Source organism: Panulirus ornatus, chromosome 20 (assembly GCF_036320965.1).
Source record: "Panulirus ornatus isolate Po-2019 chromosome 20, ASM3632096v1, whole genome shotgun sequence".
NCBI classification, from domain to species: domain Eukaryota; kingdom Metazoa; phylum Arthropoda; class Malacostraca; order Decapoda; family Palinuridae; genus Panulirus; species Panulirus ornatus.
In genome coordinates this window covers 50,614,854-50,642,382 of record NC_092243.1, presented here as the reverse complement: position 1 = coordinate 50,642,382, position 27,529 = coordinate 50,614,854, and the positions used below count along the sequence as shown (strand labels likewise).

The 27,529-nt window shown below is 36.2% G+C and overlaps 1 protein-coding gene across 5 annotated transcripts in view; it reads right to left on the bottom strand.

The window, feature by feature from the left end:
* Positions 1-27,529, bottom strand: part of LOC139756002 (polyamine-transporting ATPase 13A3-like) — a 417,344-nt gene that overhangs the window by 264,736 nt on the left and 125,079 nt on the right. For all 5 annotated transcript variants that reach the window (XM_071674925.1, XM_071674926.1, XM_071674927.1 and 2 more), the window contains 3 exons: positions 18,131-18,204; positions 8,200-8,367; positions 7,842-7,909 (listed from right to left, as the gene is read on the bottom strand). In XM_071674925.1, the coding sequence (XP_071531026.1) occupies positions 7,842-7,909; positions 8,200-8,367; positions 18,131-18,204 (310 nt within the window). The remainder of the gene's footprint in view (positions 1-7,841; positions 7,910-8,199; positions 8,368-18,130; positions 18,205-27,529) is intronic.

Here is a 27,529-nt window from a genome sequence, read left to right as displayed (position 1 = left end):
ACGGTTGCGAGGCGTGGGCTATGGATAGAGTTGTGCGCAGGAGGGTGGATGTGCTGGAAATGAGATGTTTGAGGACAATGTGTGGTGTGAGGTGGTTTGATCGAGTAAGTAATGTAAGGGTAAGAGAGATGTGTGGAAATAAAAAGAGCGTGGTTGAGAGAGCAGAAGAGGGTGTTTCGAAATGGTTTGGGCACATGGAGAGAATGAGTGAGGAAAGATTGACCAAGAGGATATATGTCTCGGAGGTGGAGGGAACGAGGAGAAGTGGGAGACCAAATTGGAGGTGGAAAGATGGAGTGAAAAAGATTTTGAGTGATCGGGGCCTGAACATGCAGAAGGGTGAAAGGCGGGCAAGGAATAGAGTGAATTGGATCGATGTGGTATACCGGGGTCGACGTGCTGTCAATGGATTGAATCAGGGCATGTAAAGCGTCTGGGGTAAACCATGGAAAGTTGTGTGGGGCCTGGATGTGGAAAGGGAGATGTGGTTGGAGCTGTGGTTTCGGGCATTATTACATGACAGCTAGAGACTGAGTGTGAACGAATGGGGCCTTTGCTGTCTTTTCCTAGCCCTACCTTGCACACATGAGGGGGGAGGGGGATGTTATTCCATGTGTGGCGAGGTGGCGATGGGAATAAATAAAGGCAGACAGTATGAATTATGTACATGTGTATATATGTATATGTCTCTGTGTATATATATATGTGTACATTGAGATGTATAGGTATGTATATTTGAGTGTGTGGACGTGTATGTATATACATGTGTATGGGGGTGGGTTGGGCCATTTCTTTCGTGTGTTTCCTTGCGCTACCTCGCAAATGCGGGAGACAGCGACAAAGCAAAATAAATATAAATAAATAAATATATAAAGCAAAATTTTATTTATGTAAGTTGGTGTCATCTCCTCTTAAAAACTGTTTCATCATGGAAGCTATTCCTGTCTGAAGTTTTCAACTTAAAAAAAAAGTTTTATGGCCTGTTCAAATTTAGATGCCCCAGCATGATGTCCTCTGTAATCTATGAATCTTGAAGACATGGTAATAGATGCTTTCATCATTCTTCTAATATTTCTCATGTACACTTTATACACCTAGCCCATGTCTCATAACTGCAGATGCTGATGACTCTATTCCATAAAGTGTGAATAATATACCTCCCCACATACTCCTCAATAACACATGCAAATACGACAGAATGTCACTGTTCACCACACTGAGATAAGCTGATCTGACAAAGACATTAGTTTTTCCCTTGGAGGCATGGACAGTCACAACTAAGAGGTTGTTCCTCCTTCCCATATAACTTAAAAGGTAACTGGTCATCCATGAGTGACTCCATCATGCAACAAGGCACTGAAATTCTAAGTTGAAAGGGAATGATATAAAATGAAGATAAAAGGAAAAATTTGGGCATATGATCAACACACCATGTAGATCTGCCAGTGCAGATTGTTGGGAGTTTTTCCTTTGGGGGACTTTTAAGTACCCTTAAGCATTAGATTCTTCAGGCAGCCTTATATGCAAAAGTCCATATCTCCAGAGGAAAAAGAAGTCACCTCCATCAAAACAGGCTTTTACCTTGAATGAAAGTGGTTCCAGGTCACAATAACAGACACAACCCCATTTTCAATCCATAATTCAGTGAATATCTCTACACTTTAGCTATCTATTGTGCCTAAGAATGCATAAATGACAAAGTTTATTTAGACAGAATTACATGTTGGTTATCTCCACATATAAATTCATTAATTTACAAAAACAAGTTCCACAAACTTAGATCCCTTTCCATCCACAAAAATTAAATATGTTTTTAGTGGCTTATGCAATTTTTGCAAAATGAAAATTACTACACTAACTATAAGGTACTACATTATCTTATCTATTTACCCTAAATTCATTCCAGTCTAACAACAATGCAGTGAATTTGATAAACTATAACAAACAACAAACTGGCACACTTATTGAAAGTATAGCTTTAGCTTAGTTTTATTGAAAAAATTGTTAGATATGAACTTCTGGTACAAAATTACCTAAGAAACATAAACACTCCAGTTCTAAAAACATCGTCCATTTACTAACAATCATCCTCACATCATCATCTTTCAGTCTCTAATTTTGTAACTGAACTTTTACTAAAATATAACAAAGGTTTCTAACAAAGAAAAAACTTTTCTGAGTCTTACATTGGTGAGCCAAGAAATCCTCAGATAACTGCATCTGTTCTGGTGCAGTTGGACTGGATTAACTAAGAAAATTTAATGAATACGGATATTATTATATCAAAATTACATGGTCATACCACCTCCGGCAAAGAATGCAAAGATGTAGTTAACCACTAACATCTAATATCAACCACATGAAGCCTCATCCCTCCCTTTTACAACAGTAAAAGAACTTTTAATAAAATCTCAGGCGTTACAGAATTCCTAAAAAGCCCATACGAAAAAGCATACCTGACATGACAGTTCAAAGAGGTTTCCTTAGTGTGGTGAGCAACATCTATGCATTCTCTCTTCACATTCTAGACACACAATGGTGACTAAAATATCATCTTGCAAACTGAGCACATGTAGATTTCCTGACTCTTAAGAATTCCAGTATCACATCATTAAGAAAAGAAACCTACAAACTGGGAAAAGACTAAAACAGTTATAGTTGTTCCACTTACCTAAAGATACAACTTCCTTCCAATGCTACCTCCTCTTTTACAAGAATTTTGAAAGAAGAGAATGAGGAAAATTTTTTCTAACTAACTGGTAGTTGGTAGGAACATTAGGCAGAAGACTCAGTAAACACTGCACTGGAGTCACCCTCTCCCAGTAACCACTTAAGGGTGAGACAACAAAGGCTGTGAAGCAGCACTGGAGTTCACCAGTTATGGAGACTTTTGCCATGGCCACCTTCTTGAGGGAGTTTCCAAAGGGAATGGGCATCAAAGATATAGACAGATAGCAAAGATGAAGTTTGTTTTTTGACAAAGATGAAACAACACTAATGAGAAGAGAGTGGTGAGAGTAAGTGAGCTTGGAAGAGACTTGTGTGAAAAAATACCATGAAGAAATACCAAGAGAGACTGAGTGAGAATGGCAATAGGTGAGAATAAATGAAGTAAAGGGAGTTGGTGAGAAATGGGAGGTATTTAGGGCAGCAATGGTGGCATGTGTGAGAGATGCATTGGCATGCAAAAGGTGAGAGGTGTGCAGATTACGAAGAAAAGGCATTAGTGAAAGAGAAAAGAGAGGCATTTGAGTGGTGCTTACACAGAAGTGCAAATGACTGGGGAATGTACAAGAAAAAGCAGCAGGTTGGGGTAAGCAAGTATCAGTAAACTTTGGGCAAAAGCAAGATGTTTTGAAAGGGGGCTAAAAATGAGTGAAAAACAAAAGAACAAATATGAACGTCAGTAAAGGGGACAAAAGGAGAAGTGGTAAAAGCTTGAGATGAAGTGAAGAGAAGGAGTATTTTGGAGGACTGTTGAATGTATCTGATGATAGGGTGACTGATGTAGGGGGTTTGGGTCAGGGTGGAACATGAAGTGAGAGTGTCATGGACATTGGTTTGGTGAAGAGAGAAGGGGTAATGAAAGCCTTACATAAGATGAAATGTGGCAAGGCAGCTAGAGTGAATGGTACTGCATTTGAATTTTCCTAAGAAAGGGAGGGGGGGTGACTGCACAGTTGACTGGTTAGTTAGGATTTTCAATGTATGTATGGATCATGGAAAGCACCTGAAGACTGGCAGAGTGCATGCATAATGAAAACGGGGATAAAAGTGAGTATTGAAACAACAGGGGTATAAGTTTGTTGAGTGTGTCTGGTAAGCTGTATGGGAAGGTACTGATTGTGAGGGTGAAAGCATGTACAGAGCATCAGATTGGATTGGAGCAGTGTGGTTTCAAAAGAGGTAGAAGGTATGTGGATCAGGTGTTTGCTTTAAAGAATGCGTGTGAGAAATAATTAGAAAAAAGATGGTTTTGTAAGTGGCATTTATGAATCTTGAAAAGGCATATGATAGGGTTGATAGAGATGCCTTGTGGAAGGTCTAAGAATGTAGGGCGAGGGAGAAAAGCTGTCAGAAGCAGTGAAAAGTTTTTATCAAGGGTATATGGCATGTGCACAAATAGGAAGAGAAGAGAGTAAACTGTTTCAAGTGAAGGTTGAACTGTGGCAGGGGAGAATGATGTCACCATGGTTGTTTGATTTGTTTATGATGGGGTAGCAAAGCAGGTAAAAGCAAGAGTCTTGGAAAGAGGGGCGAGTATGCAGTATATTGGGATGATGGGGCCTTGGAAATAATTCAGTTGTTGTTTGTTGATGATACAACACCAGTGTCAGATTTGAGGCACAGACTGAGTTTCAAAGAGCATGTGAAAGGAGGACACTAAGAGTAAATGTGAATAAAAGAAATGTTGTTAGGTTTAGCAGGGCTGAGGGACACGTTAGTTGGAGTGGGAATTTGAATGGACAAAATTTGGAGGAATAGCATATATGACTATGAATGGAACCATGGAAGTGGAAGTAATTCACAGAGTGAATGAGGGGGTTTTGGAAGTACTGAAGAATGTGGAAAGAGATCATTATACGGAAGGGCAAAAGTTAGTATGTTTGAAGGTATGGCATTCCTAATAATATCATGTGGATGTGGAGGAGGGTGAATGTGTTGGAAATGAAATGTTTGGGAACAATATGTGGTATGAGGTGTTTTGATCAAGTAAGTTATGAAGGGTAAGAGAGAAGTGTGGTAATAAAAAAAAAAAAGTGGTCAAGAGATCTGAAGACCATGCTGAAAAGGACTGGACATAAGGAGAGAATGAGTGAGGAAAGGTTGACCAAGAGAATATATGTGTCAGAAGTCAAGGGAACAGGAAGACTAAACTGAAGATGGAAAGATGGAGTGAAAACAATTTTGACTGAACAAAGCCTGAACATGCAGTAGGAGGAAGGTGTGCATGGGACGGAGTGAACTGGATCAATGTGGTATGCTGGGATCAACGTGCTGTTAACGGATTGAACCACAGCATGTGAAGCATCTGGGGTAAACGGTGGATAGGTCTGTGGGGCCTAGTTGTGGATAGGGAGGTGTGGTTTAAGTGAATCACACATAACAGCTAGAGAATGGATGTGAGCGGATGTGGCCTTTCTTCGTCTGTTCCTGACACAACCACGCTAATGCAAGAAACAACAATAGTGTGAAGAAAAAAAAAATATATACATATATAACATCAATCAGGTGTTTGCTTTGAAGAATGTACGTGAGAAATACTTAGAAAAACAAATGGATTTGTATGTAGCATTTATGGATCTGGAGAAGGCATATGATAAGAGTTGATAGAGATGCTCTGTGGAAGGTATTAAGAATATATGGTGTGGGAGGCAAGTTGTCAGAAGCAGTGAAAAGTTTTTATCAAGGATGTAAGGCATGTGTACGTGTAGAAAGAGAGGAAAGTGATTGGTTCTCAGCGAATGTAGGTTTGCGGCAGGGATGTCTCCATGGTTGTTTAATTTGTTTATGGATGAGGTTGTTGGGGAGGTAAATGCAAGAGTTTTGGAAAGAGGGGCAAGTATGCAGTGTTGTGGATGAGAGAGCTTGGGAAGTGAGTCAGATGTTGTTCACTGATGATACAGCGCTGGTGGCTGATTCATGTAAGAAACTGCAGAAGCTGGTGACTGAGTTTGGTAAAGTGTGTGAAAGAAGAAAGTTAAGATTAAATGTGAATAAAAGCAAGGTTATTAGGTACAGTAGGGTTGAGGGTCAAGTCAATTGGGAGGTAAGTTTGAATGGAGAAAAACTGGAGGAAGTAAAGTGTTTTTGATATCTGGGAGTGGATCTGGCAGCGGATGGAACCATGGAAGCGGCAGTGAATCATAGGGTGGGGGAGGGGGTGAAAATTCTGGAAGCCTTGAAGAATGTTTGGAAGTCGAGAACATTATCTCGGAAAGTAAAAATGGGTATGTTTGAAGGAATAGTGGTTCCAACAATGTTGTATGGTTGTGAGGCGTGGGCTATGGATAGAGTTGTGCGCAGGAGGGTGGATGTGCTGGAAATGAGATGTTTGAGGACAATATGTGGTGTGAGGTGGTTTGATCGAGTAAGTAATGTAAGGGTAAGAGAGATGTGTGGAAATAAAAAGAGTGTGGTTGAGAAAGCAGAAGAGGGTGTTTTGAAATGGTTTGGTCACATGGAGAGAATGAGTGGAGAAAGATTGACCAAGAGGATATATGTGTCAGAGGTGGAGGGAACGAGGAGAAGTGGGAGACCAAATTGGAGGTGGAAAGATGGAGTGAAAAAGATTTTGAGTGATCGGGGCCTGAACATGCGGGAGGGTGAAAGGCGTGCAAGGAATAGAGTGAATTGGAACAATGTGGTATACCAGGGTCAATGTGCTGTCAATGGATTGAACCAGGGCATGTGAAGCGTCTGGGGTAAACCATGGAAAGTGTGTGGGGCCTGGATATGGAAAGGGAGCTGTGGTTTCGGTGCATTATTACATGACAGCTAGAGACTGAGTGTGAACGAATGGGGCCTTTGTTGTCTTTCCTAGCGCTACCTCGCACACATGCGGGGGGAGGGGGTTGTTATTCCATGTGTGGCGAGGTGGCGATGGGAACAAATAAAGGCAGACAGTATGAATTATGTACATGTGTATATATGTATATGTCTGTGTGTGTATATATATGTGTACATTGAGATGTATAGGTATGTATATTTGCATGTGTGGACGTGTATGTATATACATGTGTATGTGGGCGGGTTGGGCCATTCTTTCGTCTGTTTCCTTGCACTACCTCGCTAACGCGGGAGACAGCGACAAAGCAAAATAAAAAAGAAATCAATGAGATGGCTTTGATCAGAGCGTTCAGTTGCCTATGCCATCTCAGCTATAATTGAAAAAAAAAGTCAGATGGCAACACCAACACCAACTGATAATGAAGATGTTTTCATATGACTGATATTACTGTAAATGTTATTGCATAGCTACAACTGAAGTCATGAGTGGGGTGGTACGACCATTGTCCAAACAAATATCAATAATATATGCTTGCATTTACTCTGAACTACGTGGACTTAAGTAAATGCCAACAGTCCAGCATTTCTTAGCTCTACAGTTGCTTTAAAATTTACCTTTATATCTATCTAACTGTCTATCTATCTACATCTCTGATGCCCATTCCCTCCAGGAAGTCCCATCAAGGGGGTGGCAAGGGCAAAAGAGTCTCAATTCATCCCAGTCTTCAAAAACCTCCCTCACATACACTATTCTACACATTCTTACATTATTTTTCTCCCTCCAGTGCTCTTCTACTCTATTTCTCCAAGTCACAAGCGGTCACCCTCTCACACCAACCCCTTTAATTGTACTATCATAAACTCCCCTTGTAAATTTCATCTTGCATTCTTTCCACGTGCCCAAACCAACTCAGAGCATTACCTTTCATCCACTTTCATAGACTACTCCACAATCCATTCCCTTTGCATTCCCTCATTTCTTTCTTCGTTCTATCTAGTCATATCAACTGCTCCTCTCACATAGTTCATCTCCAAAAAAAGGTATTAGTAGTTACTGAATTCATATAGTTTAACTAACATTCATATATTGTGTAACTAACAATAAACTTCAGCCTATAGTTTGTTCCAATAAATATTATATATCTAATGCCATAACCACTGCCTTAAAATATAGTATTACTTACAATGTACTTTTTACACAAAGACTTCTAGTGATACCATCATTGAATACCATATGTCCACTCTACAAAACAACAGATAAGAAAAGTAAGCAAGTTACCTGAATCCAAAATGAACTGAACAAAAATAACTACAAATCCTCTCTCCCTTACCGTATATTGCAGGCATGAACTTCATAGACATTTTTTACGAAATGTCTCTTGTATTTTTTGAAGTATTCCTGATGAAATGAATATATCAATCAATAAAATAAAATTCTCTGAGTCAACAATCAAACAAATACATATCAAATGAGAAATCTATAAAATTCTTATGCATCACTGGGCATCAAACCACAGATTTAGTCTACAGTAACTATTCCATCACCTTGATTTAACATATCAGATACTAAGCTGCTCATTCTTTATTTTGGCATCATCATAAATATATTTCACTTAGATATATACATTGCTACAAACGAATAAGAAACAATCACTTGAACAGAGGAGAACATAAAACAGTTTCACTTACTACAATGAGAACTCTTGTAGCTTTGGAGAGGGAGCAGCGGCTGTGGGTGCATTTCAACATCAGCTGTGGTACCCAGTGGAACACAAGACGCAACAGACCAGCAGTTGCAATGATGAAGACCCAAGTGATGCCTGTCTTCAATTTTGACCGACAATACCCATAAATTTCCTAGAGTAAGATTATATATATCATTCATCTACAATACATACAACACAAAATGCAAACACTAGAGAAGCTTGCTAGAGTAGAATTGTCTATATTGGAAAAGGAAAGGAAGACGGAGACATGATTACATTGAACAAGTTACCGAATGGATATGACAGTTAATATTCTGAAGTTCTTCAAAATCAGAAGTGACAGGCTGATGATTAAGTCAAAGCAGGAAACTAAGGAAAAATCAGCTGCAAAAGATTTAATGAAATACATATACATATAAGAATATATGGTGTGGGAGGCAAGTTGTTAGAAGCAGTGAAAAGCTTTTATCAAGGATGTAAGGCATGTGTACGTGTAGGAAGAGAGGAAAGTGATTGGTTCTCAGTGAATGTAGGTTTGCGGCAGGGGTGTGTGATGTCTCCATGGTTGTTTAATTTGTTTATGGATGAGGTTGTTAGGGAGGTGAATGCAAGAGTTTTGGAAAGAGGGGCAAGTATGCAGTCTGTTGTGGATGAGAGAGCTTGGGAAGTGAGTCAGTTGTTGTTCGCTGATGATACAGCGCTGGTGGCTGATTCATGTAAGAAACTGCAGAAGCTGGTGACTGAGTTTGGTAAAGTGTGTGAAACAAGAAAGTTAAGAGTAAATGTGAATAAGAGCAAGGTTATTAGGTACAGTAGGGTTGAGGGTCAAGTCAATTGGGAGGTGAGTTTGAATGGAGAAAAACTGGAGGAAGTGAAGTGTTTTAGATATCTGGGAGTGGATCTGGCAGCGGATGGAACCATGGAAGCGGAAGTGAATCATAGGGTGGGGGAGGGGGTGAAAATTCTGGGAGCCTTGAAGAATGTTTGGAAGTCGAGAACATCATCTCGGAAAGCAAAAATGGGTATGTTTGAAGGAATAGTGGTTCCAACAATGTTGTATGGTTGTGAGGCGTGGGCTATGGATAGAGTTGTGCACAGGAGGGTGGATGTGCTGGAAATGAGATGTTTGAGGACAATATGTGGTGTGAGGTGGTTTGATCGAGTAAGTAATGTAAGGGTAAGAGAGATGTGTGGAAATAAAAAGAGTGCGGTTGAGAAAGCAGAAGAGGGTGTTTTGAAATGGTTTGGTCACATGGAGAGAATGAGTGAGAAAAGATTGACCAAGAGGATATATGTGTCAGAGGTGGAGGGAACAAGGAGAAGTGGGAGACCAAATTGGAGGTGGAAAGATGGAGTGAAAAAGATTTTGAGTGATCGGGGCCTGAACATGCAAGAGGGTGAAAGACGTGCAAGGAATAGAGTGAATTGGAACGATGTGGTATACTGGGGTCGACGTGCTGTCTATGGATTGAACCAGGGCATGTGAAGCGTCTGGGGTAAACCATGGAAAGCTGTGTGGGGCCTGGATGTGGAAAGGGAGCTGTGGTTTCGGTGCATTATTACATGACAGCTAGAGACTGAGTGTGAACGAATGGGGCCTTTGGTGTCATTTCCTAGCGCTACCTCGCACACATGAGCGGGGAGGGGGTTGTTATTCCATGTGTGGCGGGGTGGTGATGGGAACAAATAAAGGCAGACAGTATGAATTATGTACATGTGTATATATGTATATGTCTGTGTGTGTAATGTGTACATTGAGATGTATAGGTATGTATATTTGCGTGTGTGGACATGTATGTATATACATGCGTATGTGGGCGGGTTGGGCCATTCTTTCGTGTGTTTCCTTGCGCTACCTCACTAACGCGGGAGACAGCGACAAAGCAAAATAAATATAAATAAATAATACATATACAATACTGAAAGTACATTTTTTCTAAAATCCATAAACTTTCAAAATCTGTGGTACAGCACATTTAAGATGACAGCATACTTGAAGTAAGTGTTTTAAGTTAAACATTTCAACTGACATTTCTCTAACCTTTCAAAAAGCATTCTCTTCATATAAATCTAAAATTACATCAGATACACAAAAGACTCTATTACAACAATTGAAGACCAACATCTGTGTCCCATAAATTCTAAATCCCTTGAAATTTAAAATTCAAACATTATTTCATGCAAGAGATTATGACTATATTATTCTAACTGCAGTATTACAAAAATAAAGAGTTCCAGATGAAAGGCACAGGCTAAACATGGAAACACATGTACATATTCATTTGCACTAATTCCCTGCAAGTATCTTCCAAGCGTCTCTCTCTTCTCTTTCACTAACATTTTTACATCTTCATCCCAACACTCAATACTCTTTCTAATCTGCCCACTTCCCACTTTTCTCATGACATGTGCATCTTTTGCACAAGCCATCACTGTGTCTCTAAATACATCCCATTCCTCACACACTCTCCTCACATCATTTGTTCTCATTTTTGCCATTCTTCCCTCAATCTCTCCTGGTACTTCCTCGCACAAGTCTCCTTTCCAAGCTCACTTACTCTCATGACTCTCTTTTACCCAACATCTCTTCTTTTTTGAAAACTTCCACAAAATTTTCACCTTCACCTCTACAAAATGATCAGACATCCCTGCAGCTGCCCCTCTCAGCACATTAACATCCAAAATTCTCTCTTTTACACACCTATCAATTAACACAAAATCCAATAATGCCCTTTGACCATCTCTCCTATTCCCTTACGTATTCTTAGGTATATCTCTTTTTATACCAGGTATTCACAATCATGTCCATATTCCCAGCATGTAATAGAAGGCAACTAAATGGGATGGAAGCAGGGGTAAATGGGATGGAAGTAGGGGTGTGGAAACCCTTTCCTTCTTGTATTTCAATTTCTAAATGAGGAAACAGAAATCAAGCAGGAAGTACTCGTCCTCCTTGAAGGCTGATTGAGGTGTTCGAATGTGTGTGGATGTAACCAAGATGAGAGGAGAGGAGAGATAGGTAGCATGTTTGAGGAAAGAATCCAGGATGTTCTGGCTCTAAGTTAAATAAAGCTCAAGGGTAAGGGCGAAGAATGGTTTGGAAATGTCTTGGGAGTAAAGTTAGGTGATGGTGAGAGGGCAAATGCTGAGTATGGGGTAGCAATTTCTGAAGCAGGAGTTGTGGGAGTGTGTGACAGTATGTAAGAAAGTAAATTTTAGATTACTGCAGGTTAAACTGAAAGTGGATGGCCAGAGATGGATGATTACTGATGCTTATGTACCTGGTAATAAGATGAAAGGTCATGAGAGGTAAGTATTTTGGGAGCAGCTGAGAGTGTGTGTCAGCAATTTTGGTGCATGAGACTGATATTAGTAAAGGATGATTTAAATGTGGAAGCAGCTGAAGCTGATGTTAACTGGTATGCATGGGGTATTCAGTGTTATGAATGGAAATGGTGAAGAGCTTGTGGGGTTGTGCACTGAAAAAAGACTGGTGATTGGGAATATCTGGTTTAAAAAAAGGTATTCACTAGTATCGTATGTGAATAGGAGAGATGGTCAACGGGCAATATCAGATTACATACTAATTGATAGGTGCATAAAAGAGAAAATTTTGGATGTAACTGTGCTGAGAGGGGCAGCTGGTGGGATGTCTGATCACCACCTTGTGGAGGCAAGGGTGAAGATTTGTAAAGGTTTTCAAAAAACAGGAGACAGTGTCAGGGAGAAGAGAGTGGTGAAAATAAAAGAGCAGCTTGGAAAGAATTTATGTGAAGAAATACCAGGGAATATTGAGTGTAGAATAGTAAAAGGTGAGAGCAAATGAAGTGAGGGAAGTGGGTGAGGAATGAGAGGCATTTTAGGAAGCAATGATGGCATGTGCAAGAGATGCATGTGGCATGCGAAAGGTGGGAAGCGAGCAGATCACAAAATGGGTAGTGACAGGTGGGATGAAGTTGCTAGTGAAAGGGAGTAGAGGTGTGAGTTTACACGTGTTTACATGAAAATGACAGACAACAGGAGGCCTGATCCATGTAGAGTTCTTCACTGATTCCGTGTGCTATGAGTATATGTAAATGTCCATTGTGAGGTACTTTACTGAAAGCCTTTTGGAAATCTAAATATACTACATCAGATGGTAATTTTTTTGTCCCAATTTTGATGATATATAACATTAAAAAATTCCACCAAATTCGTCAGGCAGGATCTTCTATTGCGGAAACCGTGTTGGTTGCCCGATTTAATTTTGGGCTCTTCTAGAAACGTGACAATTTTATCTCGTGTTATTTTTTCCAACAGTGATTTTACCAAACACTGACGTAAAGCTAATTAAGCGGTAGTTCAAGGTACACTTTCTCTCTTTTATATAAAGAAGTAACGTTTGCTAGTCTCCAATCAATTGGCACCTGAACATACGATAAAGATTTGCTGAATATTTTCATGGGGTATATTAGCTGTCTCCTGACCTCCTTTAAAAATCTTGGTGCTACGTTATCTGAGTCGTTGGGTGTTTTAGGATTCAATTGGTCCGGGTATCTAAGTACTTTAAGGCCCTATTGTGAAAACAGAGTTAAAAGAATAGTATGGTAGCCATTTCCTTGTCGTCAGTAGTTAGTCATATTCGTTCCGTATTGGTCCAATTGCTTCTTTTACTGTCCTCCTTTGTCTTATATATTTGAAGAATTCCATAGGCTTATTCTTCGAGGGATATTTTTTTTCTTCGTCGCGTTTACTTTTATCTTACGACCCTCTTGCACTCTCTGGATTTTGATTAATTCCTGGGGATTTTCATTGGTTCCAATTGATTTGAACTTTTTATGTTTTCATTTGGCGAATTAGTCCTTCTACTCTCATATTCATCCATGATGGTTTTGAAATATTGCTAGTCCTCTTTGTAATTCGTGGCATATGTTGATTTTCAATAAGTAGTGTGTTTTGAGAATTATTCCACATTTCCTCTAATGTGTAAACGTCAAGTTTTGTCCAATTGGTACAGTGAATTTCTTGCCTAATGTTTTCTAAATTTGCTCGCCTGTAATCTGGTAGCAAAAGTTTATTGTCATTTATTTCATAATCTAAATCAATCTTTAATCTAATCAAACTGTGATCGCTGTTTGAAAAACTCGCCTACTCGCAAGTTTGTCACTGGTGAGGACCAGACCAAGAATGTTTTTGACTAGTTTTTTTGACACTCTCACGCCTACTTCGCAAGAGTTGATAAACTTTGTGTCACTGGTGAGAACAAGATCAAGAATGTTTCTACCTCTAGTTGTTTTTTTTATCAACTGTTTTAGAAAAGCGTCTTCAATCAGTTCCGGTAGTCTCGTTCCCTCTCAGTCTTATGTTAACGCGTTCCAGTTTATGTTCGGACTGTTGAAATCTACTATTATAACATCTTTACTGCTTAATATAGCTTTGATTTCATTGTATGATATCTTATCGTTGTCTTCATTTTGCTAAGGAGGTCTGTAAGTAACGCAGAGACGTAGTTTTGAACTTGTTTGTAAGGTCAATACAAAGAGTCGCAAGTGTGTGTGTGTGTGTGTGTGTCTGCTTATCTTAGTAGCACTTTAGATTATCAACGTAGTTCAAAACTCCACCACCTACCCTGTATGAGCGATCTAATTTTTCAAATAGTTTGTATCCGGGTATTGCTAACTCGCCGATTAAGTGTTATTCTCAGAGTTTATCCACGTTTCTGAGATTGCAATAATGTTCGGGTTTTCAGCAACTGCATATGATATAGTTCATCGCGTTTCGTAACGATACTCCGGGCATTGTATACATTAAACTTATTTTCCTTTGGGTTGATTTCTGAACTGAAATAGCTTTTTTTTTTTTTTGTCTGCATGCGTGCTTGTTATGATTACTGTTAATGTCTGCGTGTGCAGCAGCGGGAGAGAAACGGTTCTCCATCTGATCTGGGTTCGCTCTGACCCTTCCCACACTGGACCATGCCAGCCTTGCTCCTAAAAGTTACCTGAGAGTTGACCTGTAGTTGTGCCAACCCGCTACTTACATACTGCTTGAGTTGTCCCCAAATGACCGTACCTGACCTTTCCTTGCTAACCTTGAGAGGCTACCGCTGCTCCCCGAGGCTCACTACCGCTACCTTTATAGTGGTCAAACCGGACGCCTTGTTCCTCAGATCTTTCACTCAGATTCCCCACGCACCAACCCATCTCCCACAGATACCCCCTCAACCTCCCATACTCTCCTATATCCTTCGTTAGCTAGACAGTGAATTGCTCTCCGGAGTAGTTTATCTCTATCGAACAAAAGGACTAATATTCTCATCCAATACTCTTCCAAGGCGGACTTTCCCTATTCCATTTAAGTGAAGGCCATCCCTAGCGTACGAAGATCTATACAAGACACACTGTCCTTCCCAACAGATCTTCAATTCTCCTGTTTATCCCCGGCATTCTACTGAGGGTCCAGTTTATCAACTATATTAGATACTTTTAATATTACGCCCAAATTTGCTGTTCTGTAATACTAAAATAACATATTAGGCTGCGTGAAACACATGGGAAGAGGGTGAGCTTGGACGGACTGAGTTTGAGGCAGCGCAGTGCTTCAAGCGGTAATAAGATCTTTTATGAACTGGAAACTGCAGCAATCCCGATATCATAAGCTTCCAACGACTTTCTTTAAACTTGCTAATAAGTTCCCTATACTTCTCTAATATTTCTTCCGATCTCCCATTAACTGCTGTGTTCACCCTCACCAGAACGACCACAATAAGATCCTCGGATTGCTTGAGACTATGTCGTCAAACTTATCTAGGACGTGTTTTATCCAAGCCCCTGCATAATACAAGTTCTTCCTACTTCTACTCTTCGCAATTGTAGATTATCTAGGTTATGATGTTGGTCAGGGAAGAGTCAAACCAATTAACGCTAAGGTTTCGGAAAGTAATGTAGATTTTTTAGCACCTACAAATAGGAAAGAATTACAGATTTCTGGTTATGGCCGGATACTATCGTAAGTTTTGTAAGAATTTTTCAATCACTGCTTTACCATTAACCAACTTATTGTCAAAGTCAAAGCTGTGGGGAGTGATCACTGTGGTGAGGCCTTTAAGAAATTTAACAGATACTTTAAAGTGCACCCATACAATCTACTTAAAATTATGATAGACCACTTAAATTGTATATAGATGCATGTGATTTTGGAGTAGGAGTTTTAATGCGAGAAAGATGATCTTTCCAATTTGTTATCTTTCAAAAAAATTTCTTTCGTGTCAGAAAAAACTATAGTAGTATTGAAAAGGAAACACTGGCATTGATTTTAAGTTTGAACCATTTTGAAGTAGGCCGATCCAAGTGTTACGGATCACAATCCCCTTGTATTTTTGCATAAGATTAAAAATGTAAACCAGCGTTTGATAATGTGAAGTCTTTTGTTACAAGATTATAAACATGTAATTAAACATATAAGAGGAAAATATAATGTTGATGCCTTTGTCCTATATTCCAGTTAGTCATAAGTCAACCTGCAGCTGATTCATACCTCTTCTGGGAGAGAGAGGTTACAGTTGTCCCATCTCTTTCCCAATAATTGTTTCAGTTATCCATTACATTCTGTTCGGTTTTCTATGTAAGGTTACATTATCCAAGGTACATAATGTTCTTTTGAAAATTCATTTTGAATGAATTAATAGTAGGTATTTTTACTATTTTTTTTAACAATTCATGGAAGACTAAGAAACATGTCAGGTATAAGAGAAATTAATAGAAAGTACTTGTATACAAGAGTAGAAAAAGTATTGGAATGTTTTGTTTTGCTCTACATGTTTCTGAATAGGTTTTGATAGGACGTTGTACAACGCTTGTCTGGTAAATGTATCATAATATCTGTACACATCTTGGTGATTTCAAAGAACTGTGGCCAGTATATTTGCCTAAGACTTGCCAAGTAAAATAAAGGAAGATCATTGCACTTGAAGCAAATTATATGTATGTTCAGAGAGCAATGTATATTTTTCTTGATGTGAATATCCTTTAGAAATGTTTATAGACCTGTGTTTGGTGTTTTACCAGTGCTGGACGGAAAAGGATACATATATCAAGTGGCTGTCAGCTGTCAAGAGATGTTAGCCAGACGGTAAGGGAATCTGTCCTACCCAAATCTCTCCGTTAAAAGCCATTATTTCAGTTCGAACTTAATGGGCCTATGGGCTGATTATACACCCTTAAAGGAAAGGGTGAAGTCGTAACATGAGAAAAACGCCAGACCCATCAAACTGGTGCAGAAAGTGGCAAGATCAAAGACGCCACAAAATGTCAATTCTGAATCTAGCTTACCATAAGGAAGACTGAAAACTGTAAACATCAATGGGTATAAACGGAATAAACTGTACAATACACATAAAATGAAAAAAAAATACAGTAGTATAAAAGTTTGATCAAATGAAAATTTCTTTAAACAAAGATCAGAAGGCTAAATTCCAAGACTTGTGAACAGGAATAATGTAATAACTATACAGGAATTACATCATATATTCCAGCAGTACTGGGAAGAGGTAGGGGGGGGGGGGGGATGAAGAATGGGATGGCAAAAATGTTGAAACCCATTTTTCAAGAGATGACAATAACCAAAGGATAAGTAGCAATATGGCAGACATATAAGGCATAAGTCGAGCATTGTTCAAATGGCATAAAAAAGGGTAAGCAAGCTATAGGAGTACAACAAAATGACAAAAAAGGAATAATTGGATATGAAAGAAACATTACAGGCAAACCTAAGAATCACCCTTAACTGTTCCAAAGAATCCATAGATCTATCATAGTCTGAGATCAAACAATCTAAATGAAAAAAAAATAGATGAATTGCTTGTAAAGAGGGATGGCAGATATTGTAGAAGCACTGCTTGAACAGTATCGGCACAAGGCAGGGCATATATTTTTTTTAACAATGAAAGTGGGAGGGTATTTGACTCCTAGCCCATGTACCTACCCATTACAGCAACTCCATTCCACTGGGAGGGAAAGTGCCCATTCAGCTGAAGAAAGCCTTTCATCACCTAAATTCATCTATCGGCTCTATTGATCATTTGTAATGGAAAATATAGAATTTCAAAACAGCGTTACTGGTGATGGTTATCACTAACGGCCGTAGACTGACGGTCATGACGTGCAGACAGCCAGTTAGGGACAACTCAAGTTCACGAGTACCTCTTGGTCTTTACGGATATCTTCCACATTTCACTGTCTTGCTATCCATACTAGTATCAATTAACATCCGTAAACTTTTTTGAAAACAATTTTGCTTATATCGGTTAGAAATGTAGACATTTCATTTAGCAAAATCAAACCTGCATTGCTAAAAAATTATACACAGTTAAATCTATTATATATGCTGACGGCAGTAATGTGTAACGTAACAAATGTCGAAACACGCGTGCCTAGCTTTCATTTACTACTATGGTATAACAGGAAATGCAAAGGAAATATACTGTTGTGTGGTAAGATTGGGTAAAACATAATACTTTGAGGTGGTTTGGGTATGCGGAAAGAACGCACGGAGAAACAAAAGTTGAAAAGTACCAGAGGGAGAGAAATGGTGGAAGAATTCATGGAATGGTGTGTGTGTGAGGGAGGCATGTGCGGACAAATGATTCTTCGACCTGTGGCCATCCGCTTAATGGAATACCCAATAAGTTTTGTACCATTTTATGCATGTTTTCCCATTTGCTACTTGCTGATGCCAGTCATAGGCATATACGTAATATTTTTAATCCCCCAACATACTGGTCTTTTTGACATGACCTTTTTGAGAATTTCCTCCCCAGTGAACATCTCAAAAATATGCCCGTGACGGTACGTATAAGAAAAGAGCAATATGTCATGGCATGAGATATGGGTTTGTGAAAGAGGTATGTATGAGGAAAAAAAAAGTCTACAACTCACAGCTTGTTCATCGTCGTTGGCATTGATGTAATCTACTCCCGGCTGAAGCTCAGGTCGGCCACCATCTCGATCACCTACAAAGAAAATGGTCCAATTAGGCCCTAATTAATGATCATGACTAATTTTGCACTCCAAAATTCTTAATATATTAACCAGCTAATTTTATCGTTATGACACACAATATTGAGCATAATATTCTCATCTAAATTGGTACATCACAAAACAATCAGCGTCAGTTATGTAAAGAAAATAAATGGAAAACACATGTCACTTCAGCAAAATGTGATGAAACCAATATCATCGAAAAAATGAAGTCTATTCTCACCTAAACCTAAATGCTGTACGCACTAGACCTTTAAAAGTGCCACTGACAATGAGCTTGCCCAAAAACAGGCAATCACAGGAGAACAACCATTAACAGATATACCTCTCAAATGACTACTATAATAATAAAGCTCCTAAATCTCCCTATGATTTTCATACACACCGCTAATGGATCAGTCTCATCCCAAACACTTAGAACATCACTAATAAATATAAATAATTAGTAAACTGAATCCTCAATTGATGTTTGAGTAGTAAAATTATCGTTTCGAATATCCACCTATTTGCATGGATTTGAAGGTCAGAATTGTCTAGACATAAAAACTATCGGAAAATAATTTCAACGAAACTAAAACTAACACAAAATTCGTTGGATGTCCAAAATGACAATGATACCGTTTATATTAAACGGTAATAATGCCGTTTATATCAATAACGTTAACACCCCCATCACTACACTTTCCTAACCTCATTTATAGACCCACTGTTTATACTGTGAGTTTTCGTCTGCAAATTATCAGCTTTTGACAGCAGGTAATTTAGGATCCCGTTAATTATTATCATTATCAAAACCAACGAAGTAGAGAAATATTTTCCAAGGCAATAATTTTTCATACAAGTCTTGTTATATCATAGTCCTCCCTCTTCACATTTACCGCTTTCTCTCGTACGTACTTGCAATATTCTTCACATGCTTCTCTCTCAAGCTCTTATTCTCTAAAGCCAGTAACGATACCATGGGGGAAAGACTGACTCACACACAATCTTATGCGTAACACTGTAAGTGCTAGGCTTTAAGGCTAGGCTTAAACCCCGCCTATCAGCAAAATTTCGTCCATTGTTCTCCATCCCGCATACATACTTTTGATATCAAACGTTTGTCATGTCCAAGGACTGTACCGTAACCCTCAAGGAGTCTGTGGATAACATCATGTCCTCGATATTCTGTACTACAGTGGCTTGGTAGCGGCTCTCCACTAGAATGCAACCTCTATGTTTTAGCAAGGTTGTAATACTTTAATGGACAGGATATACATATTGAGATAACATAGGGCAATAAGATACGGCGGGTGCAGGATTACAGTTGTGGCAGGTTGAAGAATACGAGGCAGGCTTGACAGGGGTCCAGTGATGCTCCTGCGCCAGAAGACGCATGAGTACGTGGAAGAAGTGCAAGGGAGGGAGGCTGTCGAGTCAACGTGGAGCTACTGTAGGAGGGTGTGGCGCGTATCGCGGATCTTGGCGCGTGCGGCGATTGCCGGAAAGTGCTTGGAGGCTCCTGGAGAGGAGCTAGGGTTGCAAGGAGTGCCGCGGGCGTGGCCGTAGGTCCCTTGCTCTTAGAGCTGCTGCTCGTGTCGGGCGGAGGCGATGTTCCATGCGAGTCCTGCAGAAGGTAGATGCCGGAGACGAGGCACCACAATGAAACCTACCAGGCCGGGAAGATGAACGCAAAGAGCTACGTTGGAACACTACTGACGGGGTAGACGCCTTTTTTTTTTTTTTTCCAAAAGAAGGAACAGAGAAGGGGGCCAGGTGAGGATATTCCCTCAGAGGCCCATCCTCTGTTCTTAACGCTACCTTGCTAACGCGGGAAATGGCGAATAGTTTGAAAGAAATATATATATATATATATATATATATATATATATATATATATATATATATATATATGTATATATATATATATATATATATATATATATATATATATATATATATATATATATATATATATATATATATATATATATATTCTCCAAGATCATTTCAAATACAGAAGTGACTGAATATGCTAAGTTTCAAATTTGAAATAAATCGTTTTTATAGGTGGAAAATACCGTCAACAATTACCTGAAATTTTTCGTATTTTCCTGAAAAAAAAATCCTTAAAAACCTCATAATGAATAATTTTCATGCTCAATACAAGACTGGGGTTAAAATATAGCTAGTCGTCTTTATGACCTTAAATTAAGATATCAAATAAAGACATTTTTAATACATTATTTGACCACTTGTCTTTTCTGGGTATTCATCGGTAACTGAGAACATTATGATATATTATGCAAGATTATTTCAAGCATAGAAGTAATTGAATATGCTAAGTTTCAATTTTGAAATAAAAAGTTTTTTGAGCTTAAGAATACCATTTTTTGTATTTTTCTCAGAAAAATACATTTCCTTTAAAACCTCACTATAAGGATTATTTTTTCAGGCTGAATACAAATTTGTGGTTAAATTATAGTTTGATCGACCTTATCGCCGTCAATTAAGCTGATAAATGAAGACATTTTCAAATTATTATCTCATCATTTGCAATGTATTTACTGGGAATCTGTCAGTAACTGAGAGCATTAAGATATATTTTCCAAGATTATTTCAAACACAGAAGTGATTTAATATGCTAAATATCAATTTCGAAAATAAAAAGTTTTTAAGCTGAAAAATACCTGCAATTTTTCGTATTTTCCTCAAAAAGATAGATTTCCTTTAAAACCTCATTATAAGGATTATTTTTCATGCTCAATACAAATCTAGGGTTTAAATATAGTTTAGTCGTCTTTATGCCCTTAATTAAGTTGTTAAGTGAACACATTTTAAATGTATTATCTGACCCTTGTTTTTTTTCTGGGCATCTATCGGTAACTGAGAGCATTATGGTATGTTTTCCTAAATCACTTCAAACAAAAGTTATTGAATATACTAAGTTTCAGTTTTAAAATAAAAAGTTTTTTAACCTGAAAAATACCCTGAACGATTATTACCTGCAATTTTTCGTATTTTCCTCAAAAAAATAATTTCCTTTAAAATCATATTATATGGAGCATTTTACATGCTAAATACAAATCTGGGGTTAAAATATAGTTTGATCACCTTTATCACCTTTAATTAAGCTGATGAATGAAGAGAAATACAAAGTATCATCTGATCATTTGCAATGTATTTCCTGGGTATCTATTGGTAACTTAGAGCATTATGATATATTTTCCAAGGTTATTTCAAGCATAGAAGTGATTAACTATGCGAAGTTTACATTCGCAAAGAAAGTTTTTTTTTTTTGAGCTGAAAAATACCCTGCACTTTTTCGTATTTTCCTCAAAAAACAAAATCATCTAAAACCTCATCATAAGGAGCATTTTTCATGCTCAATAAAAATCTGGGATTAAAATACAGTTTAGTCGTATTTATGACCTTTAATGAAGGTATTAAATGAAGATATTTACAATGTATTATCTGACTCTTGTCTTTTTTGGGTATTTATCGGTAACTGTGAGCTGTATGATATATTTTCCTAAATTATTTCAAACATAGAAGTGATGGAATATGGTAAGTTTCAATTTTGAAATAAAACGTTTTTTAAGTTGAATATTATCATGCAATTTTTCGAATTTTCCTCAGAAAAATATATTTCGTTTAAAGGTAGTATTTTTCAATCTAAATCCAAATCTAGGGTTAAAATATAGTTTAATCGCTTTTATCACCTTCAATTAAACTGATAAATGAATACAAATAGAAAGTGTCATCTGATCACTTGTAATGTATTTCCTGGGTATTTTTCGGTAACTTGGGGCATTACGATATATTTTCCAAGATTCTTTCAAGCATAGAAGTGATTGATTATGCAAAGTTTCAATTTTGAAAGAAAAAGTCTTTTGAGGTGAAAGATACCCTGAATATTACCTGCAATTTTTCGCATCTTCCTCAAAAATATAGATTTCCTTTAAAACTTCATTATAGGGAGTATTTTTCATTCTAAATTCAAATCTGATATCAAAATATAGTTTGACCGTTTTTATCACCTTTAATTAAGCTGATAAATGAAAACTTTTTTAAAGTATTATCTGATCATTTGCAATGTATTTACTGGGTATCTATCGGTAACTGGGAGCATTACGATATATTTTCCAAGATTTTTTCAAACATAGAAGTAATTGAATATACTAAGTTTCAGTTTTGAAATAAAAAGTTTTTGAGCTAAAAAAATACCCTGAATTTTTCGTATTTTCTTCAGAAAATTAGATTTCCTTTAAAACCTCATGATAAAGAGTATTTTTCATGCTCAATACAAATCTGGATTTAAAATATAGTCTATTCATCTTTATGACATTTAATTAAGTTTTCAAATAAAGACAGCGTTAATGTATTATCTGACCCTTGTCTTTTCTGGGTATCTATTGGAAACCGAGAGCATTATGATATATTTTCCTAGATTATTTCAAGCATACAAGTGATTGAATATGCTAAGTTTCAATTTTGAAAAAAAAGAAAAGTTTTTTAAGTTGAAAAAACCTTGAACTATTACCTGCAATTTTTCGTACTTTCCTCAGAAAAATAATTTCCTTTAAAACCTTATCATAAGGAGTATTTTTCATGATAAATATAGAGCTGGGGTTAAAAAAGTATAGTTTGATTGTCTTTATCTCCTTTAATCAAGCTGGTAATTGAAGACATTTTTCAAGTATGACCTGATCATTTGCAATGTATTTACTGGGTATCTATGAGTAACTGAGAGTATTACGATATATTTTCCAAGATTATTTCAAACATAAAAGTGATTGAATATGCTAAGTTTCAATTTCGAAATAAAATGTTTTTTTGAGGTGAAAAATACCGTGAACTATTTATTACGTGCAATTTTCCGAATTTTCCCAAGAAAAACAGATTTCCTTCAAAACTTTATCATAAGGAGTAATTTTCAAGCTGAATACAAATCTATGGTTGAAATATAGTTTGATCGTCTTGATCACCTTTAATTAAACTGACAAATGAAGACATTTTTAAAGTATCATCTGATCATTTGCAATGTATTTACTGGGTATCTATCGTTAACTTAAGAGTATTACCATATATTTTCTCGGATTATTTCAAGCACAAAAGTTATTGTATATGGTAAGAATCAATTTTGAAATTAAAAGTTTTTTGAGGTGAAAAATACCCTGAACTATTTCCTGCAATTTTTCATATTTTCTTCAGAAAAGAGATTTCCTTTAAAACCTCATTATAACGAGTATTTTTCATGCTCAATACAAATCTAGAGTTAAAATATAGTTTAGTCGTCTTATGACCTTTAATCAAGTTGTAAAATGAAGACATTTTTAATGTATCATCTGACCCTTGTGTTTTCTGGATATCTACCGGTAAATGAGAGCATTATGATATATTTTCCTTGATTATTTCTAGCATAGAAGTGATTGAATTTGCTAGGTTTCAATTTTGAAAAAAAAAAAAAGTTTTTTGAGGTGAAAAATACCCTGAACTCTTATCTGCAAATTTTCGTATTTTCCTCAGAAAGATGGATTTGCTTTAAAACCTTATCATAAGGAGATTTTTCAAACTAAATATAAATCTGGGGTTAAAATATAGTTTGATCTTTATCACCTTTAATCAAGCTGATAAATGAATACAATTACATAGTATTACCTGATCATTTGCAATGTGTTTACTGGGTACCTATGAGTAACTGAAAGTATTACAATATATTTTCCAATATTATTTGAAGCATAGAATTGACTGAATATGCTAAGTTTCAATTAAAAAAAAAAATAGTTAATTAATACCCTGAACATCAATTTTTTCATATTTTCCTTAAAAAATATTTCCTTTAAAACCTCAATAGTAAGAAGTATATTTCATGCTCAATAGAAATCTGGGGTTAAAATATAGTTTGATCGTCTCTATCACCTTTAATCAAGCTGATAAATGAGGACATTTCAAAAGTATTATATGATAATTTGCAATGTATTTACTGGGTATCTATGAGTAACTGAGAGTATTACTGGTTATCTATCGGTAACTGAGAGCACTACAAGATATTTTCCAAGGTTATTTCAAAAATAGAAGTGATTTCAATTTTAAAATAAAAAGTTTTTTTGAGGCGAGAAATACCATGCAAATTTTCGTATTTTCCTCAGTAAAATAGATTTCCTTTAAAACCTCATTATAAGGAGTATTTTTGAAGCTCAATACAAATCTAGGGTTAAAATATAGTTTAGTCGTCTTTATGACCTTTAATTAGGGTGTTAAATGAAGACACTTTTAATGTATTATCTGACCCCGCTCTTTTCTGGTTATCTATCGGTAACGTACAGCACTATGATATATTTTCCGAGATTATTTCAAGCATAGAAGTGATTGAATATGCTAAGTTTCAATTTTGAAATAAAAAGTTTTTTGAGGTGAAAAATACCGTGAACCTACAATTTTTCGTATTTTCCTCAGAAAAATAGATTTCCTTTATAACGTTCTTATAAAAAGTATTTTCATTCTAAATACAAATCTGAGGTTAAAATAAAGTTTGATCGTCTTTATCACCTTTAAGCTGATAAATGAAACATTTTCAAAGTATTATCTGATCATTTTCCATAGATTTACTGGGTATCTATCGGTAACTGAGAACATTACGATATATTATCGAAGATTATTTGAAACATAAAAGTGATTGAATATGCTAAGTTTCAATTTTGAAATACGTTTTTTCAGGTGAAAAATACCCTGATCTATTACCTGCAATTTTTCTTATTTTCCCCTTATTTTCCGTGAACTATTATTACCTGTAAATTTTTCATATTTTCTTCATAAAAATCTATTTCCTTTAAAACCTCATTATAAGGAGTATTTTTCATGCTGAATACAAATCTGTGGTTAAAAATTAGTTTGATCGTCTTTGTCACCATTAATTCGACTGATAAATGAAGACTTTTTAAAGTATTATCTGATCATTTCCCATGTATTTACTGGTCTATCTAATAGGAACTGAGAGTATTACGATATATTTTCCAAGATTATTTCAAGCATAGAAGTGATTGAATATGCTAAGTTTCAATTTTGAAAGAAAAGGTTTTTTGAGGTAAAAAATACCCTGCAATTTTTCGTATTTTCCTCAAAATAAAAATTCCTTTAAAACCTCATTATAGGGAGTATTTTTCATTCTAAATACAAATCTGGTATCAAAATATAGTTTGATCGTCTTCATCGCCTTTAATTAAGCTGAAAAATGAAAACATTTTTAAAGTATTATCTCATCATTGGCAATGTATTTACTTGGTATCTATCGGCATCTGAGATCATTACGATATATTTTCCTAGATTATTTCAAACATAGAAGTGATTGAATACGCTGTTTCAATTTTGAAATAAAAAGTTTTTTGAGGTGAAAAATACGCTGCAATTTTTCGTATTTTCCTCAAAAAACAGATTTCCTTTAAAAACTCATTATAAGAAGTATTTTTGAAGCTCAATACAAAACTGGAATTATAAATATAGTTTAGTTGTCATTATGACCTTCAATTAGGTTATTAAATGAAGACATTTCCAATATATCATCTGACCCTTGTCTTTTCTGGGTATCTATCGGTAACTAAGAGCATTATCATTATATATTTTCCTAGATTCTGTCAAACATAGATGTGATTGAATATGCTAAGTTTTAATCTTGAAATATAAAGGTTTTTAGGTGAAAAATACCGTAAACTTGCAATTTTTCGCATTTTCCTCAAAATAATAGATTTCCTTTAAAACCTCATTATAGGGAGTATTTTTCATTCTAAATACAAATCTGGTATCAAAATATATATGTTTGATCGTCTTTATCACCTTTAATTAAGTTGATAAATGAAGACATTTTAAAAGAATTATCTGATCATTTGCAATGTATTTACCAGGTATCTATCGGTAACTGAGATCATCATGATATATTTTCCTAGATTATTTCAACCATAGAAGTCATTGAATATGCTAAGTTTCAATTTTGAAATAAAAAGTTTTTTGAGGTGAAAAATACCCTGAACTATTACCTGCAATTTTTCGTATTTTCCTCAGATATACAGATTTCCTTTAAAACCTTACTATAAGGAGTATTCTTCATGCTAAATACAAATTTGGGGTTAAAATATAGTATGATCGTCTTTATCACCTATTTTAAGCTGATAAATGAAGACATTGTCAAAGTATTATCTGATCATTTGCAATGTATTTACTGGGTATATAGGGGAAACTTAGAGCATTACGATATATTTTCCAAGATTATTTCAAGCATAGAAGTGATTGAATATCCTAACTCTCAATTTTGAAATAAAAAGTTTTTTGAGGTGAAAGATACCGTGAACTATTATTACCTGTAAATTTTTCATGTTTTCTTCATAAAAATATATTTCCTTTAAAACCTCATTATAGGGAGTATTTTTCATGCTGAATACAAATCTGTGGATAAAAATTAGTTTGATCGTCTTTGTCATCATTAATTCAGCTGATAAATGAAGACATTTTTAAAGTATTATCTGATCATTTGCCATGTATTTACTGGTCTATCTAATAGGAACTGAGAGTACTACGATATATTTTCCAAGATTATTTATTGCAAGCATAGAAGTGATTGAATATGCTAAGTTTCAATTTTGAAATAAAAAGTTTTCATCTCAAAAAACCTTTTATTTCAAAATTGAAACTTGGCATATTCAATCACTTCTATATTTGAAATAATCAAGGAAAATATGTCGTAATGATCTCAGATGCCGATAGATACCCAGTAAATACATTGCAAATGATCAGATAATACTTTAAAAATGTCTTCATTTATCAGCTTGATCAAAGGCGATGAAGACGATCAAACATATATATTTTGACACCAGATTTGTATTTAGAATGAAAAATACTCCTTATAATGAGGTTTGAAAGGAATTTTTATTTAGAGGAAAATACGAAAAATTGCAAGTAATAGAAGTTCAGGGTATTTTTTACCTCAAAAAACCTTTTCTTTCAAACTGAAACTTAGCATATTCAATCACTTCTATGCTTGAAATAATCTTGGAAAATATATCGTACTTTCCTCACAAATATAAATTTCCTTTAAAACCTCATTATATGGAGTATTTTTGATGCTCAAAACAAAACTGTGATTAAAATATAGTTTAGTCGTCTTTATGACCTTTAATTAGGTTATTAAATACAGACATCTTTTAATGTATCATCTAACCCTTGTCTTTTCTGGTTATCTATCGGTAACGGAGAGCATTATTATATATTTTCCAAGATTCTTTCAAGCATAGATGTGATTGAATATGCTAAGTTTCAGTTTGAAAT